We start from the raw sequence: 17,698 nt of genomic DNA on the forward strand, positions 1-17,698 counted from the left end.
TTTTAAATCGACTTTACGACATAATGCCATCCCAATTTTCTAGTATGTTGTTCAGCATGAAAAGTTGTCCATAATATATTTTTTTCAAAATTTTTGAGAATCGGAACGATATGAAAACTATGTTTTGAAACTTTTCGAGCTAATTTTTCGTACGAAAAAAAGTGGCCACACTGATTTTCATGATATCACCAAAAAGCCTACTATAGGTAAAAGTTCCATTTTGGTAGGTATCGCGGTTATCGAGTAATCCACTGCTGAAATGGATGATATTTCACGTTCACTGAAAACTTTGACACCCCCTAGCAGCCTTTAAAAAAGGGGTAGAGGGCTACGATTTGCGCCATTGGTCATCCCTTTGAAAGGTCTTTCCACAGGAAAATTTTCAAAAAAAATCGCCGACCCCCTTACCACTTCTCGATCGAATTGACGTGGAATGACCTGTCAGTAAACTACAGCACCATATGTAATCAATTCGCAATACTGAACTCATCTCGAACAATCCACGCAGGAAGAAAAATACACCCGACATTCTGTAAAACTCTGAAAATACTTTCAAAATTACTCCAAACACCTACACGAAATTATCATCTCCGAAAAATAAATTCACAATGAGCTCAACTACTTATTGCCATTAAAACCATTATTTCAAAACCAAAGTAAGTAAAAAAAGTTTCAAAACAATATCTACAGGCTTTGCAGAAGTGAAAGTGAAGGCAAGGCACAGCGAATAGGCCACATGACATAGTTTTGGTTTTTTTGTTGCAGGCGAACTGTTGAATGAAAATTTCATGAAAAGTCGAGAAGAAAATACGCAAGTAAGTACATACATCAAATTATCACCTCTAAGAATGAACTCATAAATACTCGCTACCAGTCAAAATTCAACATTTTAAAAACTGAAATGAGTGAGAAACTTTCAAAATAGCAAGTACAGCCGTACCAGGTTTCGCAGACGTGCCAAATGTAGGTAAGGTACAGCGAAGAGACTACAATGGAAATTAATTAGACAACATGGCATAGCATCCACTGTAGTAAAAACAAAATTGATTCGAACCATGGCAAAAATAATGAAAATCAAAAAAAATATTTGGATTCATAGACAAAGCCAAAAATGAGCATGGCAAAGGGGGAAGAATCTCCATCAAATGAATCCATCCCTTGGACGGAAAATGTAGTCAACATATGTACGTTTTTCTAATCATCCAGGTGGGTTCCACCAATGAAAAAAATGTTTAAAAGTCGTAAGAAAAAAAATCTTTAAAATCAAATTAATGTCAACGAATAACAGGCGAGAATGGCGCCTTCTTCAAAACTTTCAAGACCGATTTTGAGCTCAAAAGCACTATAAAAAAATTCAGAGTACTTAAACTGAGAACCTTCAGCATTTACGATGCCGAATTTCGGGAACTGAACGTGTGAAAATCCAATTTTTGGAAATCACAACCTCCCAGAAAATAGTGTAAGTACATAACATACTTAAATACATTTGACTTCATCGATTGTATGCGAATTGCTTACTTAAAAGTATGTCAAGGTGAGACATTATTTTCGAATTTCATTCAGCATTGAAGATTCTGATTTATCAAATATGCATTCACATTTTACAGAAAAATTTCTGTCTTTTCTATTTTAATTCTCAACAAAAAGAAAATTCCATTTTTTTATAAAATGGTGAGCTTTTCAGAAAAAGGGCACATCGACGCCATCTTGCAGCAAACCTTCAACTGCCATACTCAGTTGTAAGAGAAATGTATAACTTCTCCTCTCTCACATCCAATCACAACATGTGAAATCTTCACAGTTCACATCCACTTTTTTTTAGTAAAAATATCATTACCTATTCATTTTTCATTCATGGTCAATTAAAGTTATGTAATATGGAAATATATATTATAAATTCTGTGTTTTTTTTAGAATACTATATAACATAATTTCTAAAATCGAAATATGTAAAGATATGTCGAAAAAATACACACTACGCAGAAAGGCCAAGTACCTACGGCAAGGCATAACGAATAAACCACTACCGAAATTTGGCAACATGGCATAGCAGGCATCGTAAAAATCCAAAAAATCAAAAACAGGTTGAAAATCAGAGTACTTTGATTTTTCACACAAACAGGCGAATCCCACTGGCTTGAAAAAAAAAATCAAATCGTGTGTAAGTATGTATTACGAGTATCAACGTGTAACTGGTCAGATTGAGATCATCTTCAAACCACGATCGATTATGAAGCTCAAAGACGCAAGGAAAAAATTGAAAAGATCACATAAATTAATCGAAACCCTTCAGCATTTATAAGTAGGTATAATATATTTCGCATCGTTTGATAGTCCAAGCATTCCTTTAGCGCAGTAGACACCACAAATGATCACTTTGCTATTTCCTACTCGTTACAATAATAAATCAAAATAACATGATCTGATCAGTTTTCCAATTCCAACCCTTTTTCAAACTCATCAAGTTGACACCATCTTGCAGCAAACCTTCAACTCCCAAACTCAATTGTAAGAAAAATGTATATAGGTACAATAGGTACATAACTTCACCTCTCCCACATCCACTCCCAACATGTGTAATTCTCATGGAGACTTCACAGTTCACATCCACCTTTCTTTAGTAAAAATGACATTATTTATTTTTCATTTATGGTTAATTGAAGTTCATGCGGAAGTATCTATTGTAAATTTTGTGATTTTATCTTCTTCAGTATTAAGAATTGGAAGATTTACGATTATTACGATTTAATATTTACTTGTAATTTATAATAACTTATTTAATTTAAAACTTCAATTAATTATTACTCTTATTAATAATTCAATAATGATGTCTTAAATACGTATAGTTTTTAGAAAGTTCGTTGCTCCGAAACACGACTATGTTTACTTTAAACAACGTTTTTTTTTCGCGCGTAAATAAATTTTTCATCTTAATCTCATCTTCGGCATTCGAGGAGCAGCTTATCGAGCCCTCATGCTCTCGCGAAATAAGAAGAAAAATAACGTTAAGAAATAGAAGATGAAAAAAACGCTCAATGTGAAAAAGGATTTCAATTTTTTCGGATTACTTCAATACCGGATTACTATTTCTGATTGAAAATATCTCGCTACATCTCGCTGCTCTACACACATACACTTCTTAAGTATAGTAGTCGAAGCAGTAAAATGGTATTATAACCAATATACGAACAAAGTGTGAGTGGTGGTGAGGAGGTAATCGATTCTTTGGAATCTGGATTTAAAGGTACCTTATATGTATGTAGTATGTACTTATCCAACTACACTGTGCTGTGCTTATGTACTATCTCAATATAAAGAGATCTCAGTCAAGTGCTCGTATGTACTATAATTTTAAGTGGGTATTTAACCAGGGGTGTCAATTTTTATTTATTTATTTACTCAATTTGTTGTGTTGTGAAGCGTATACTTATGTAGATCGATACATCGAATGAAATCGAGAAAATTCGTTGAATTTTCACGTTGTAAGTATGAATGATGAAAGTAGGTTTTATTTTTCGAATCACTGCGAATTGGTGGCACTTTGGCGCAAGGATCAGCGCGATGAGGTAAAATCGTTCGGTAATACGCGCGTATACTCTCATAAATCTACTATACTTTATCTTGAAGACGTTATTATTCAATTAATATGTCCTTCTAATGCTGTTAACGGCGTTTGGCTGGGTGATGCAACGTATACCTACCTACTCTCGTACGTACACGAGGGAGCAAAAGATAGAAAGAGAGAGACGTTATGCTATAAATTTTTAAACGTTCACTTTTGTGTGTAAACTATTATCCTGCAACAATACCCGAAGAGCTGAGCAGCCGTGTCGTAGATATCTGTGTATACTTTACTGCGGCTAAAGTTATATACGAGTAGATAGTGGAGATACTACATACTCGTATACATCGAGTTGTTCAAATTTTCATGTATAATCGTACCACGTACTACGTCCGAAAAAACGTGATAGTTTTCTGCGAATTACGAGATAAGTTTTCTGTGAATTACGAGAGGTAACTTTCTGCTTCTTCTCCTCGTGTAAATTGCTTGTTCTACGTACTACCTATCTGGAGTTTTTCTAGCGTTATTGGATAATACAATTTTCGCTTCTCTTTTTTTTCTCAACTCGAACTTGATCTCGTTTTTTTTTTTCTCGGATAAGTAAGTATGGGCCTCGAAATCGAACTTGACCCGTCTCGTTTCAAGGATAAAAGTTTTGGTAGGTAATCGTCGTTGGGGTATCGTGATCAGTTGATCACTAACTGGAGCGAGTCACGTGTGAAATTAATTTTATTAATAACATTCATATTTTCATCATTATTTTCAATTTGAATAACTCAAATAATTTTATTCATACCTTATTAAATTCTTCAATTTTTTTTTATTCAATAGCCCTCGAGAACTGACATCACTGAGGAAACCTCCGGGTGCTGACTTCACTGAGGAAACCTCCGGGTCCATGTCAGCACCCGGAGGTTTCCTCAGTGATGTCAGTATTTTAATTTTACTTGTTAACTTAACATAACCCGGAGGTTTCCTCAGTGATGTCAGTACATTAATTTTACGTGCTGACATCACTGAGGAAACCTCCGGGTCAGAAACCTCCGGGTCAAACCCGGAGGTTTCCTCAGCGATGTCAGCATAAAAATAAGTCATCGCTTAAGGGTTATACATATTACCCTAAAAAAATGAATTATTGTATTTATTTATATGAAAAAGATCGTGAAAAAAAAACGTTTGCCAACCCAACAAATAACTCGAAAAAAAAAATCGATAATCACTCATCAAGTACATATCAGAATCATACTCATAGATTTCGAGGGCTATAAAAACAGCTGAGAATACATTAACTTGATATTTTTCATCATTCTTCAAAATTCCAACATACGAATCATCATCAGATCCCGAAAAACTGCGAGATAGTCCAGTAGAATTAGCAAAAAAATAGGCTCTATACTGAATCTCTAGGTGGAAAGCTGATTTTTGGTATACTGGTCCATTTTGATGTCCTGAAAACGAATCCGAGGAGTCCCCTACTGTCCCGGGTGTGCTTTCCCCCAAATTGTGGATCTTAGCCCCCCAAAATCGGTTTTTGACCAATTCATGGAAAAATATTGACTCTAACGCAAAAATGGTTGAAGAATGTTGTTCTACGTCAAATTTCCCACCAGATGAGCCATGTATCGATTTTCCAGCCTCAAGGGGGGTGGACCTACGGCGCTTTGAACATAAAGGGGTCAGTAATAGCACTATTACATTGATTGTTAATATTGGTCGTAATATTTTTAATCGTTTAAAAATGATATGGGGGTACTTCTTTTTGTTTTTCTGAGATACAGAACGGACTACAGCGTCACCCCCTCCCCCTCCCCCTCACCATTCAGTTATCTTTCGATATAACGTACGTCCGGTGAATTGAAATATTTCTACAAAAAAGTGTAAAAATGTCAAATGGAATGTTGATACGCGTTTCAAACGCCAATTTTAACGAAGCGTAACCAATTCTCCCCCTTTGTGGATTCCAAGCCCCCCAAAACTTTTTTCAATCCATCTTCTTCAATATTGGTCAAATTGAAAAAATTCTACAATTGTTATGTTCTAATCCATAAAATTTGCCATAAAATGAACCTTCGTTCATATTTCTCGCCCCAGGAGGGGGGAGGAGTGAACCTAAAACATTGAATAGGTACCTACTTTCTCGTTCTCACAATGTGCAAATCTCTAGGTATGAAATTTCCAATTCAATCGCAATAGGAAACAAATTTTATGGATTAGAACATAACAATTGTAGAATTTTTTCAATTTGACCAATATTGAAGAAGATGGATTGAAAAAAGTTTTGGGGGGCTTGGAATCCACAAAGGGGGAGAATTGGTTACGCTTCGTTAAAATTGGCGTTTGAAACGCGTATCAACATTCCATTTGACATTTTTACACTTTTTTGTAGAAATATTTCAATTCACCGGACGTACGTTATATCGAAAGATAACTGAATGGTGAGGGGGGGAGGGGGTGACGCTGTAGTCCGTTCTGTATCTCAGAAAAACAAAAAGAAGTACCCCCATATCATTTTTAAACGATTAAAAATATTACGACCAATATTAACAATCAATGTAATAGTGCTATTACTGACCCCTTTATGTTCAAAGCGCCGTAGGTCCACCCCCCTTGAGGCTGGAAAATCGATACATGGCTCATCTGGTGGGAAATTTGACGTAGAACAACATTCTTCAACCATTTTTGCGTTAGAGTCAATATTTTTCCATGAATTGGTCAAAAACCGATTTTGGGGGGCTAAGATCCACAATTTGGGGGAAAGCACACCCGGGACAGTAGGGGACTCCTCGGATTCGTTTTCAGGACATCAAAATGGACCAGTATACCAAAAATCAGCTTGCCACCTAGAGATTCACTATTCGATGCTAATTCTACTGGACTAATAATGTGACAAGAAAAATGTTGAGAATTGTGATCGGAGAGGGGGAGAGATTTCCAGATTTGTGACCACGCACGAGTTGATCAATTCATTCAATCTGTGAACAATATTATGGTGAACGAATCATCGCCAAATGAAGAGTAAAACTTACACGAAGTAGACGAAAAATTATCCCTCCTCACCGGGAGGAGGGCGAATAATCAAGATTCGTCACGAAATACCAGCTGATTGATTTACTCATGGCCTGGGTACATTTCATTTCAATCGACGAATGATATGCTAATGAATACGTAGATCATCCCCACATCTGCGAAACCATGCCCAAATATGACGAAAAATGGAGAGGGAAGGGAATCAAGATTCCAGATTAACGACGATTAACGAATCGACAAGCTTAATCATGCGAAATTTTTCTTCAATCCACCGACCATTAAGACGAACAAATCATCGTCTAATTGTGGATAACCTGAACATAGAGCACAGAAGATTTGATGAGAGAGAGGAAGGGGGGGAGTACATTCAATTTTCATTTCAATCTACAAAAAATGCTAATGCTGGCGTACCAGTTTGCACGTATTTTTTCAACCTAGAACGATGCTGATAAACAGATCATCACCACATCGCGGAAAACTGCTCGCATGTGACAGAAAAATTTGTTGAAAATGAAATTCATTACGACGAACCAGTTGATCACTTGAATTATGCAAAATTCATCATCATACTGGCGAAAAAAAATCTACCAGCAAAGCTAGTAAACAAAATTGATTGATAGATTGATAACTAAAGAACCTCATAAAATGTCTTTCAAGGATTTAAAAGTAAAGTGGTCTCAGTGGTAGCCCTCGGCTCAAGTACCACACAATTAAAATTTTAGCTGCCTGTTTCGAGTTCAGCTCCCACACTTAGAATTTTGGATTTTAAAATTTTCAAAAACCTCTACCTCGACGCTCAGGTTTTTCTCAGGCCTTGTCGTGGGAAAATTTCGACCCACGCGCTCGCACAACAGTCTTCTTTCATTTTCCCACTCAGCCTAATGTATTTGTACATCTTCCAAGGATAATGTATTCAAATTTGCATCGAAATGAAGAATTTGAATAATCGTCGAAAAATTTAGTTTGAAGGGAAAAATAAAACATGCATCATGGTGAAGCGCGCGGGTCAAAACTTTCCCACGACAGCACCGTGGGGAAAAAAGAACATCGGGGTGTAGCGATTTTTGAAAATTTCAAAATTCAAAATTTTACTGTGAAGCTGTACTCAAAAAAAAACTGACAGTTGAAATTTTCATGATATGGAAATGAGGCCAAGGATTACCACAGACGAGACTACTTTTCATTCAAATCTCCCGGGGGACACTTCATGAGGTTAGTCGAACATAACAAACAAATTAATAGAGGGAGGAGGAGAGGGAGATTCATTCAAGATTTATTGACGAAGCACGAGTTGATCGATTTACTCATACGAATTTTTTTTTCAAAACTTACGAACGACGTTGATGAACAACTATCACCAAATGGGAGTTGGTGAGTTGATTCCCAAAATGAAAAAACTGACCGAATTGATTCCCACCTTTTCTTTTGACATGTCCGAATTGATTCCCACCTTTTCTTTTCACATGTCCGAATTGATTCCCACCTTTTCTTTTCACATGTACGAATTGATTCCCACATTTTATTTTCGAGTGTACGAATTGATTTCAGCCTATTAGCGTTACCTAGGAGACACCATAAGGACACAAGGAGGTTGGCTGGGTTGTCTCCCAAAAAGTATGTTGCTATAAAGCTTTTAGAAAAAAAAAAGGATCATGAGAAGGATGGTTACAAATCTATGTAATGAAATTAACTAAATGCTTGTGGGCAGAAACTTGAAACATAACTGAGAAACGAACTCCAATGACGTGATCTCCTTCTTGCTGTATTGATTCATGGTTTCTTCAATGAAATTAAGAAAGGGCAGTGAATGAGAAAACTAAATAAAAGCATTGCTGCGCCATTCAGGGATAAGAGTTATCTGTAGTTTGAAATTGATTCATACATTGTCGATAGGTACATATTTGTTCATGTAATAAAGTGCAATTGCACAGCAGATAAATAGGTAAATACCTATATGGCTACTTCAGCACAAACCCTGACCTGAAATGTAATCAATTCATTCATGCGCAATAAAAAAGTACATGGGAATTAATTCGTACACTCGAAAATAAAATGTGGGAATCAATTTGTACCTACATGTGAAAAAAAAGCTGGGAATCAACTCGTACATGTGAAAAGAAAAGGTGGGAATCAATTCGTACATGTCAAAAGAAAAGATGGGAATCAATTCGGACACCTTCATTTCAAAAAAAATTAAACGGGAATCAACTCACCTACAGCCCACCAAATCATGTAAAACTGCCCAAATGTTACAGAAAAGCTGTTGAAAATTGAATATGAGCGGGTTCAAGTTTCAAGATGACGAACGAGTTGATTAGATTAGTTCATTCACGCGGGATTTTTCTTCAATCTTTGAACTGCTTTGGTGAACACTTGATTATTGCTAGGTCGTGATGGAAATATCCAAGATTCATTCCGAACATGTACGAGATGATTGATTCATTCGAACAAAATTTCTTTAGCAACGCTAGAGTACGAATCATTTTCAGATTGCGAAAAACTGAACGAATAAGACACAGAAGATTCGTTGGTAATGATGGTGAGGGGGGGGGTATGTAAGATTTGAGATTTGTGACGATGAACGAGTTTATTTTTATTTTAAAATTCATTTATTTTTTATCTAGAATTATATTAATATTTATATTCGTTATGTTATATTGAAATTAAATTTCAATTTCATCAAACTAATTCTGAAAAAAAGTTTCACACGATTTTAAGCACACTGAAAATCACTCGAATAAAATTGATCAGACATTTTTTCAAAAAAATTTCGAACCTCGGCATGAATAACTTCAATTTTTAAAAACACGTACCCCAAATGCCGAGGAAAATGAGTAAATAAAAGACATTGTGAAACAAAATACAGAAAGAATTAATAATAAACGGTAAACAAATAACGCATCTCGACGTAAAACGAATGTGACGAGTAACAGAACACTTACAGTAATATAATGAAGGGAAGCTGGGTAAAGGAAGATGATGCTTTCCAAGTTGAATGTATTTGGTAACAATTACCACAGACTGAACTTTTAAACACACCGAACACAACCAGCGGGCTTTAATTCGCGGTACCGAACTGTCTACGGTGTTTCACTTCGGCCCTGTTGCTCTATACACACGCAATAGGAGATATAAACGAAGCGCATGCTAACTAACCGGCTCTTTTCTAAACGTACGACTTGATCACTGGCAGGAAAATACAGGAAATGATGAAAATTCATGCTCTAGACTCGTCGACATGAATGGTAGCAATGTGCTTAATAACGAGAGCTATAGTCGAGAGTAGGTAATCTAGGACATCTAGTCATCTATATACCTTTACACTTTTACAAATACAAATTACCTAGTAGGTCTAGGAACTGATCGAATTCGTGAAACAATACTCAGCATTAAAACGATGAATACACTCACTCAAATCATATTGTTCTGAGTCTGGTGATTTCAGATGGGCAAAGACGACGAACAATAATTCTTGTACACTCATCGACTTCGGAAATTTCATTAGTAGATATTTTCTCATGTCTTTCACTCGAGAAATCCCATGGAGAAAACCATTTTCAGGTCTGAGATGTTAACAAAAGTAATTAAGTGATCATTGATCAATGTGCTGTACAGGGTGTACTGAGAAATCTTTTGCCAAAATTCAACACTGTAGAATATAGTCTCAATGAATCGTCCGATGTTGGCTTTCTTACAGCAAATGTAGGTATGTCGAACATTTTTCCGCTACTCATTGATTTCGGAAATATCGAAGAACGTTTTCTTAATAAAAAACATTTTTGGGTCTGAGCTTTTTATCAAAATTGAGTAATAACTTAGGTAGCATGAAAATATGAATTAAATAGCATGAGGTGTTGAATAATATACAGGGCGTCGTCCATTCATTTCTGGAAATGATTTTCCCCGACTTTTCCAGGTTTTCCAACCAATTTCTCCAATTTTCCAGACCCTTCAAAAATGAATTACACATGCGATCAGAGGGGAGGGGGGGAATGGTGGTGTGAAATATATTCGAACATCATGAGTGCCAAACATCGTCAATAAGTCTACAGGTGTACTATTTTTCCCCAAGCACGACTGTGTTCTCAATAGGTTGGCCCTTATTCAAACTTGGTGGGAAAATATTTTTCGGTTTTTTTATGGCTCCTCCCTCTTAGTTTGGTGCCACTCCGTGAGAAAATACCACATTAAAAATTTGAGCTCAGTCGATGGTTATCTATCAAAATTTTTAAAAAAGGGAATAATTCTGTTCTTTTCTTAATGTTTTACTAATATTTTGCATTTTTCTGGTTTGAGTATTATTTTTATAATTTTTCGGTTTAATTATTCTATGATCTAAAAATATGAAAAAGCATGTTAAATGGCCCGAGCGAAACGAGGGCAAAAGCTTTTGAAAATTTACAATTCGAAAAATAGAACATCTTCATAAAGAAATACGTATATTCTCAAAATGTCAACATTTTTAGAATTCAGTCAATAGTTTTTTGAAATTGCAGGAAAAAGTAGCCAAAACGTAACCAAAAAGATAACAAAACATGGGCAAACCATTTTAATGCAGACAAAAAAAAAATCACCAAAGAACTTTTCGTTTTTAATCAAAATCTAAAAATGAAACTCGATAGAAACCTGTTTAATTTCAGCACAAAGCAAGACATTCTGAAAATTACTGCTATTCCCAGTTTTTGCCGAAAATGTTGGACTACAAAAATAATTTGCAACTTTTTGATTGAAAAAAAAAACGAATTCTTTGGAAATTTTGGGCCAAAAATTGAGGATTTTCGCGATTTTCGGCAATATTGCTGAAAACTGAGATTTTTTCAATGATACTCATAACTCATAAGTTGAAAAAATGCAAGACTTATTGTTAGACCAACTTTTGCAAAAAGTAAGACTTTTGGGAATTTGCCAATTTTTGACAAAAGAATTTCCTCGGGTAAATTTTTTCATTATGAGAAATGGAAAAATCTGTTAGAAATGACCTTTCACAAAATCCCTTGACTTTTGAGCGAAAAATGCTGAAAATTCCGAAATTCGCTGACTTTTCCAGGTTTTCCAGACTTGAGGACATCCTAGATACATGACTAGTGCCAAACAAATTACAATTCAACTCATCGCAGGCTCGTTGAATGCAAAACACTCGCCGAAATCGAACTTGGTGTACATTTTCATCCATACACTGACTAGATGTTTCAAGCTATCCAGTGTTTGACCGAAACAAAGGGAAAATACCGAATACCGCTGGAACGCGATCGACATTTAAACACAAATAGAACTAAAATATACTTCGTGTATACCTATTTCTGACACAGATTGGATGAAAAAACTGGAATTTCAAACACCTTACTTGATATTTCAGCTACCCAGGGTTCGGCGGAGACAAAGGAAAAATGCCATCAGAACGCGATCGACAATCAACCACGAAAGTAATTAATTATACTCGATATAATACGATCACCGTCACACGAGCTATTCATGAACACTTTCCGACGCAAATTGTAAAGAAAACCCGAATGGCGAATTACGATACTTTTAAATTATTTACAATAAATGAACAAAGAATTTGGAAAAAAAAGTCCGAGACGCGTAAACAACTGACCGAAAAACAAAAACTACAACTCAAATGACGGACTTTTAGTTTAGTAGCATTGGTCATTGGTCGGTCAGTCAGTCAGAAATAATTATTGCTTCACAGTCAAAAAGTGGTGGGAGAATAGGTGGAGCCAGGAATGACAAAAAAACAAAAACCGAAACCTCGAAAACATAAAAATATGCGGTAACCGAAACCAAAACGAGAATCAGCGAGGATTCAGACTCATTATCACTGGGGAAATTCGTTCTTTTCAACTTTCGGGAGTCTTCGTATACCTTCGCAACTCATCGTTTCGGCTTGATTTTTTTTCTCTCTCACTCAACTACGTTATCAAATTATTATCATCGCTTCCTGAAAATTGATAAATTATTTCAAAAATCAAAAGTTCTGTTGTATTTCTGTTTCAAAAGATCTTCGTTCTAATGTGATGCATAATAAACTTGAAACCTGGATATGAATTAAGTTTCTACGTCGCATCGTCAATGTGATTCTGTTGTCTCATACAAATCGTAATTCGTATGTATGGTGTTATTGTTATTGACTTCAACTTTAAAACCCTAAGACATGAACCAAAAACTAAGAAAAATCTACCCAAAACCAATCGAACACATCACAATACAGAATCATGATCCTGTACGTGAAAAGTCTTCCACCGGAGCACACGATAAACGATCCAAATCTCCACACAATTGTGAATTCTGCGGTAAAACGTTCGCTAATAGGAGTAATTTAAAAAGACACCATTTGAACAAGCACAGCGACAAAGTGGGCTCTTTCCCGAACCCGAATCTGTTCACATGTGATAACTGTAAATGCACGTTTTCCAATAAAAGCAGTCTAAAAAGGCATATTGAGAACCTACACTTGCAAACTAAAAATCCCAAGAAGAGTATCAGCTGCGTGCATTGCGAACAGACGTTCAATTCTATCAAATATCTCAACGCTCATCTAAAGATGGCACACGATGTTAAAATTGACGAACAGGAGTTACGGTTTTCTAATCTGGATGGTAAGTGAACGAAATACATAGATACGTGATTATTCGCGAAATATATACAATTCGTGTTCTAAATAAGATTCTGTTCGCAGCATTTTTCTCGTGGAAGAAGCAGGAAGAAATTCGTACCAATACGAGATTCATTCAGTTACGTGGTATGAGAAAACATCGTAGACAAGGCGAAGAAATAATGACTCTGAAATTCATTTGCAATAGATCTGGTGTTTTTCATTCGAAATCCAACGGAAAGAGAGCTTACAGGGTTAAAGGATCGAGTAAAATAGGTGAGCACGAATATATTTCATTCTTCACGAGCATTAGTGTTCCAAGAGAGACTAATTTAGCTTCGGTTTCACTCCTGATAATTCTGAGGAACTGAATTATGTAATATAGGCACTTTTTGTGTACTTACGAATTTCATTTGTTCATAGGTCGTTACTGTTCGGCTTATATCGCAGCCATGTTCAAAGAAAACGATTACGTTAATAGTACTTATTGTTCTACTCATTGTGGACACGATAACGATCTCAGATATTTAAACTTGACGATGGATGATAAACGAGAAATTTACGGTAAGCCAAGTCCCACATAATCACTTCAGATATTTCATTCGTAAACATTTTAAACTCTTTTTTACTCTTCAATTTCAGAAAAAATCCAAAAAGGAGCTACCTTTTCATCAATTTTGAACGAAATCCGTAACAACGTCGGTAAGGAAATCAAACGTAAACATTTAGTTACCAATAAAGATCTTCACAACATCGTAACAACTTTTAAAAAGACCTCGAAACCGGTTCAAGACAACACGTCTGCTCATTCGTCACCCAGTGTCCTTCCAGAAAGCTCGAATGATTTGTCGATGGTAAAAAATGAAAATATTTTTCATAGCGAATTAGATCTCTGCGCCGATTTATGGGTTGATACTTGCGAACAAATTGCGAATCGTTTCGATCAGAATGAATCTCGCGTCAACGAACCAGCTAAAACTGTCACAGTGCAAAATAGTTCTTTCGTTACTGAAAATATTACGCAGGATCGTCGTATTAAAGAACCCTCCGTCAATGCTGATTACTCTAGAATCCTTTACATAAACCAGCACGACTACTCTGTGAATAATTCATCGAATACTCCTCGACAATCTCATAACTCAACAAATCACGCACCAGAAGAGCTCAATAATTCTACGTATTCGTCGAGTACGACACAGATGAAAGATTTTAGCGGTATGTCCAATGATCTTCGACTTGATGATGATTTTAACCCGATCGAAGTACTCGAAATAGAAGATCATACGCTTAATAACACTGAGATCTCAATTAATTCTCACGGCGGTTACGATAACAGTCGGGTTAACAGATCTCAAATAAATTTAAAAAACAAGTTGCCATCCAACTCGAACGTAATCGTGATTCCTGTACGTGATACCAATGATTCGTATAGTATTTACCCTGATAAATTACCTTCTGCTTCGAATTCGGAATCTAATCCTCTTTCACAGTCCACCGACGATGAAGATCCTTCGAACTACGACCCAATTTGCGATATAACAATTTCGAGTGACGAATCAGAAACACCGGCGGAAAATCAAGATCAACCCGAAAGATCGGATTTACGAGATAAAGTTAACAGTGTGACAGCTTTATATAATATTGTTGAGAGTGAATTGGACGAACGTAAGAAGAATATCATTCGTAATTACGTTGATAACATGTTTAGAGTACTTCAGCACAGATATAATAAAACTAAAACGAGAAAGAAACCAGAATCGCCGAAAAAGATTGCGAATAAAGAAAAGAAACCCAAGACTCAATTACAAACTACGAATAAGAAACGAAAAACCAAAGTTCCGGATCTTATACCTGCCAAATTTAGTGTTTCAGAAGAATACGCGACTGAGGTGGCTGATACTTCGTACACGGATCCGTCACATATTTCTTTCGGTAGGAATACTCGTGCAACTGAACAATCGGATCCTAATGCTATGCGATGGGATCGGTTTTGAAAATTTTAGGCGAAAAGTGTTCAATTTTTGACTTTATTTAAATTACAGATAGCACCGTTCCGTGAAGATTATCGGTTTATATTCTGCTGTAGTTTTTTGGTACGTGTTTTTTACTCTGCCAAAGTTTTTGTTTAGATTTTGATACCGAACGAGATGAGTTTTATGGTCTCGTTGAATTTATAAGATTTTTTTTTCGAATGAATGGATACTTTTTATTCAAGAAATTCTAGTATTATAAGTATGTTGGGTTCGATCCAATGTTATGCATTTTTACGTTCATTGTACCTATTCGTGTTACGAAATTAAATTGTTCAGTTTTTTAATATTTCGTTCAGTTGACTTTCATTTCAATCGTTTGGAAAATAACGAAATTCTGGAATGATCAAGAGAAAAATATCGCTAAAAACGATCATTTCAGCTTATAAAGCGCTAAAATGAAGAAATAATTCAAATTCGAGTAAAAAAAATGATAAAAACTAATTTTCATTCGTAGTCAACGGTCCAACTGGCAAAAAGTACTTTAAAAAATCGCAATTTGCAGGAATATGTTTGAAAAAATAGATACAGGTCCAAAATGCAAGAAAATTCAATTATTCAATTTTCGAAATTGCACGGTAAGGTGCTAGTTCCCCTCAAGTATGATATTTGGCCACTTCTCAAGAATTTTGAGCAGAAAATTATATCATGATTACCTATCAAAACTTTTTCGGTCACTTTTGAAAATGGTTAGTGTATATTTTCGAAAATGTGTCACGTGACCGATCAAAATACGTCAAAATTTCGGCGGATTATCATTTATCACTTCTTAGCAACTTCTGGGGGCCCTTTTGATAAAAATATTCCAGTCTTAATTCTAGTATTCTCGAAGAAAGAGGTATACAACCGATCAAAATTTGTTTAAATTTTGAAAGAAAATCGAAAAATTTCCATCAAAACTGTTTTTTTTTACCACGTTCGAAGAATATTGTGCACATAATGTAGAAGACATGTTTTTTGGAATTTCATAAAAATGTGCCATGTGAGAATTTCTGTACAAAATTTAATTATTTATTCATTTTAATTCATCGGATACGTCTTTTGGAGAATTTTTAGACTCAAATTTCATGCAGATTTTTGGTATTTTCGAAAAAGGTATGCAATCCATCCAGAGATGCTCAAAATTCAGTTGGAAATTCAAAAATTCCATCAAAAAATGTTTTGAGATTTTTTGGCTTCAATACTCATCATTTTTTTCATGAAAATTTGTGCTTCGGGAAGTGAAAAATATTGTTTTCCTTTCATCATTGTTCATCATAATGATAAGTACATTATTACAACCCAAAATTTGTCGAAAGTACAATTTCTGAAGAAATTGTTTTTAGGTGCTTGAAAAATTTTTCCGTGTCCATTTTTCGAGATTCCACATCTGCCAAAGTTTAAAAATTAGATAAAATTGATCAATTACATGTTTTTTGAGCGAATTTTCAACGATTTCAATTCCATGATGCTCATCAAATAGTTTAGAGAAATAACCAATTTAGGAAAAAAAAAAGATCCCACTTTTGAAAAATAGGTAGGCAGTACTTATCGAAGTTAGCATTTCTTAGATGCATGAAAAAGTTTCTCAAATCATGCTGTTCATTCACTCAGAACAGGATCCATGATCCAAAATCTCACTGAAAACTAAAAATTAAAGAAATTATCGAGAAACTTCTAAACCATGCATGCTCAATTGAGTGATTTCAATTTTCAAAAATATTTCCTGCACACGCGAATGACGGCTGACACATTCCGATGTTATTAGATGCAACACAACAAAAAACATTCAAAATCATGCAAATTTACCAATGTATCAGAATTTTTAAACAATTTGGAGTGATCAAAATACGATCTCGGTGTAGGTCTGTAAACACAGAACGTACGTTAGGAGATACGAAGATGAGATTTGAAGCCTTCACTGATACTTCTCAGAGCTCAAATCTGGCATAATGTTTCTCCAATCGTAGAAGTGTGGGTACAGCCCAAAGCCATAGCGATGTGCTCGGGCGTAAGACGGGTACATTTGAAGGGCTTCCGGCGTCCAAAAAAAAATAATTGGTAGGGTAACATACCACTTTTCGTCATTGTCTCTTTTAAAACAATTACATACAATACAACCTCTTTGCAAGCAACTTACATTGGACTGCATTCTGACGACGAAACGTGATACTTTCAATCATTTTTTCCCATAGCGACGAACGCATACACAATTGAAGAAAAAATTGACACCATTTCACCAAGCTTTCACGAATGGAGAACTGGAGAATTAGTGTGGCTACCCCAGCTCAGATCACCCATCAGTGATGCACATCCGCCAAACTCACATCAACTAGTCACACACCGGTATGAGATTCGCATCGATCATCTAAATAAATCGGGATCAATTTGTCAGCAGTCATCTTTTTCGATGTTAAATACGGGAACAAATCGAAAGGCACGAATTATCGACGAGCTCCGAGGGTCCGACGGTACTGGGGTCGAAGGGGAACAAAATATTAAAAA

The 17,698-nt window shown here is 35.6% G+C and overlaps 2 protein-coding genes across 4 annotated transcripts in view; one reads left to right on the forward strand and one right to left on the reverse strand.

The window, feature by feature from the left end:
* LOC135839250 (slit homolog 3 protein) overlaps positions 1-9,681 on the reverse strand; it is a 660,297-nt gene extending 650,616 nt beyond the window's left edge. For both annotated transcript variants that reach the window (XM_065355186.1, XM_065355187.1), the window contains exon 1: positions 9,532-9,681. The gene's annotated coding sequence lies outside the window, so the exon portion shown is untranslated. The remainder of the gene's footprint in view (positions 1-9,531) is intronic.
* Positions 9,682-12,498: 2,817 nt separating this feature from the next.
* Positions 12,499-15,503, forward strand: LOC135839254 (uncharacterized). 2 transcript variants are annotated; one of them, XM_065355192.1, is made up of 5 exons: positions 12,499-12,695; positions 12,742-13,188; positions 13,269-13,460; positions 13,608-13,748; positions 13,827-15,503. In XM_065355192.1, exons 2-5 carry the CDS (start codon positions 12,744-12,746, stop codon positions 15,176-15,178), a joined length of 2,130 nt encoding a protein of 709 aa, XP_065211264.1. In that variant the 5' UTR covers positions 12,499-12,695; positions 12,742-12,743; the 3' UTR covers positions 15,179-15,503. The 2 variants fall into 2 exon arrangements, with proteins under 2 accessions (XP_065211264.1, XP_065211263.1); XM_065355191.1 differs by having other exon boundaries at positions 12,499-13,188.
* Positions 15,504-17,698: the final 2,195 nt, after the last annotated feature.

This window comes from Planococcus citri, chromosome 3 (assembly GCF_950023065.1).
Source record: "Planococcus citri chromosome 3, ihPlaCitr1.1, whole genome shotgun sequence".
Classification (NCBI taxonomy): domain Eukaryota; kingdom Metazoa; phylum Arthropoda; class Insecta; order Hemiptera; family Pseudococcidae; genus Planococcus; species Planococcus citri.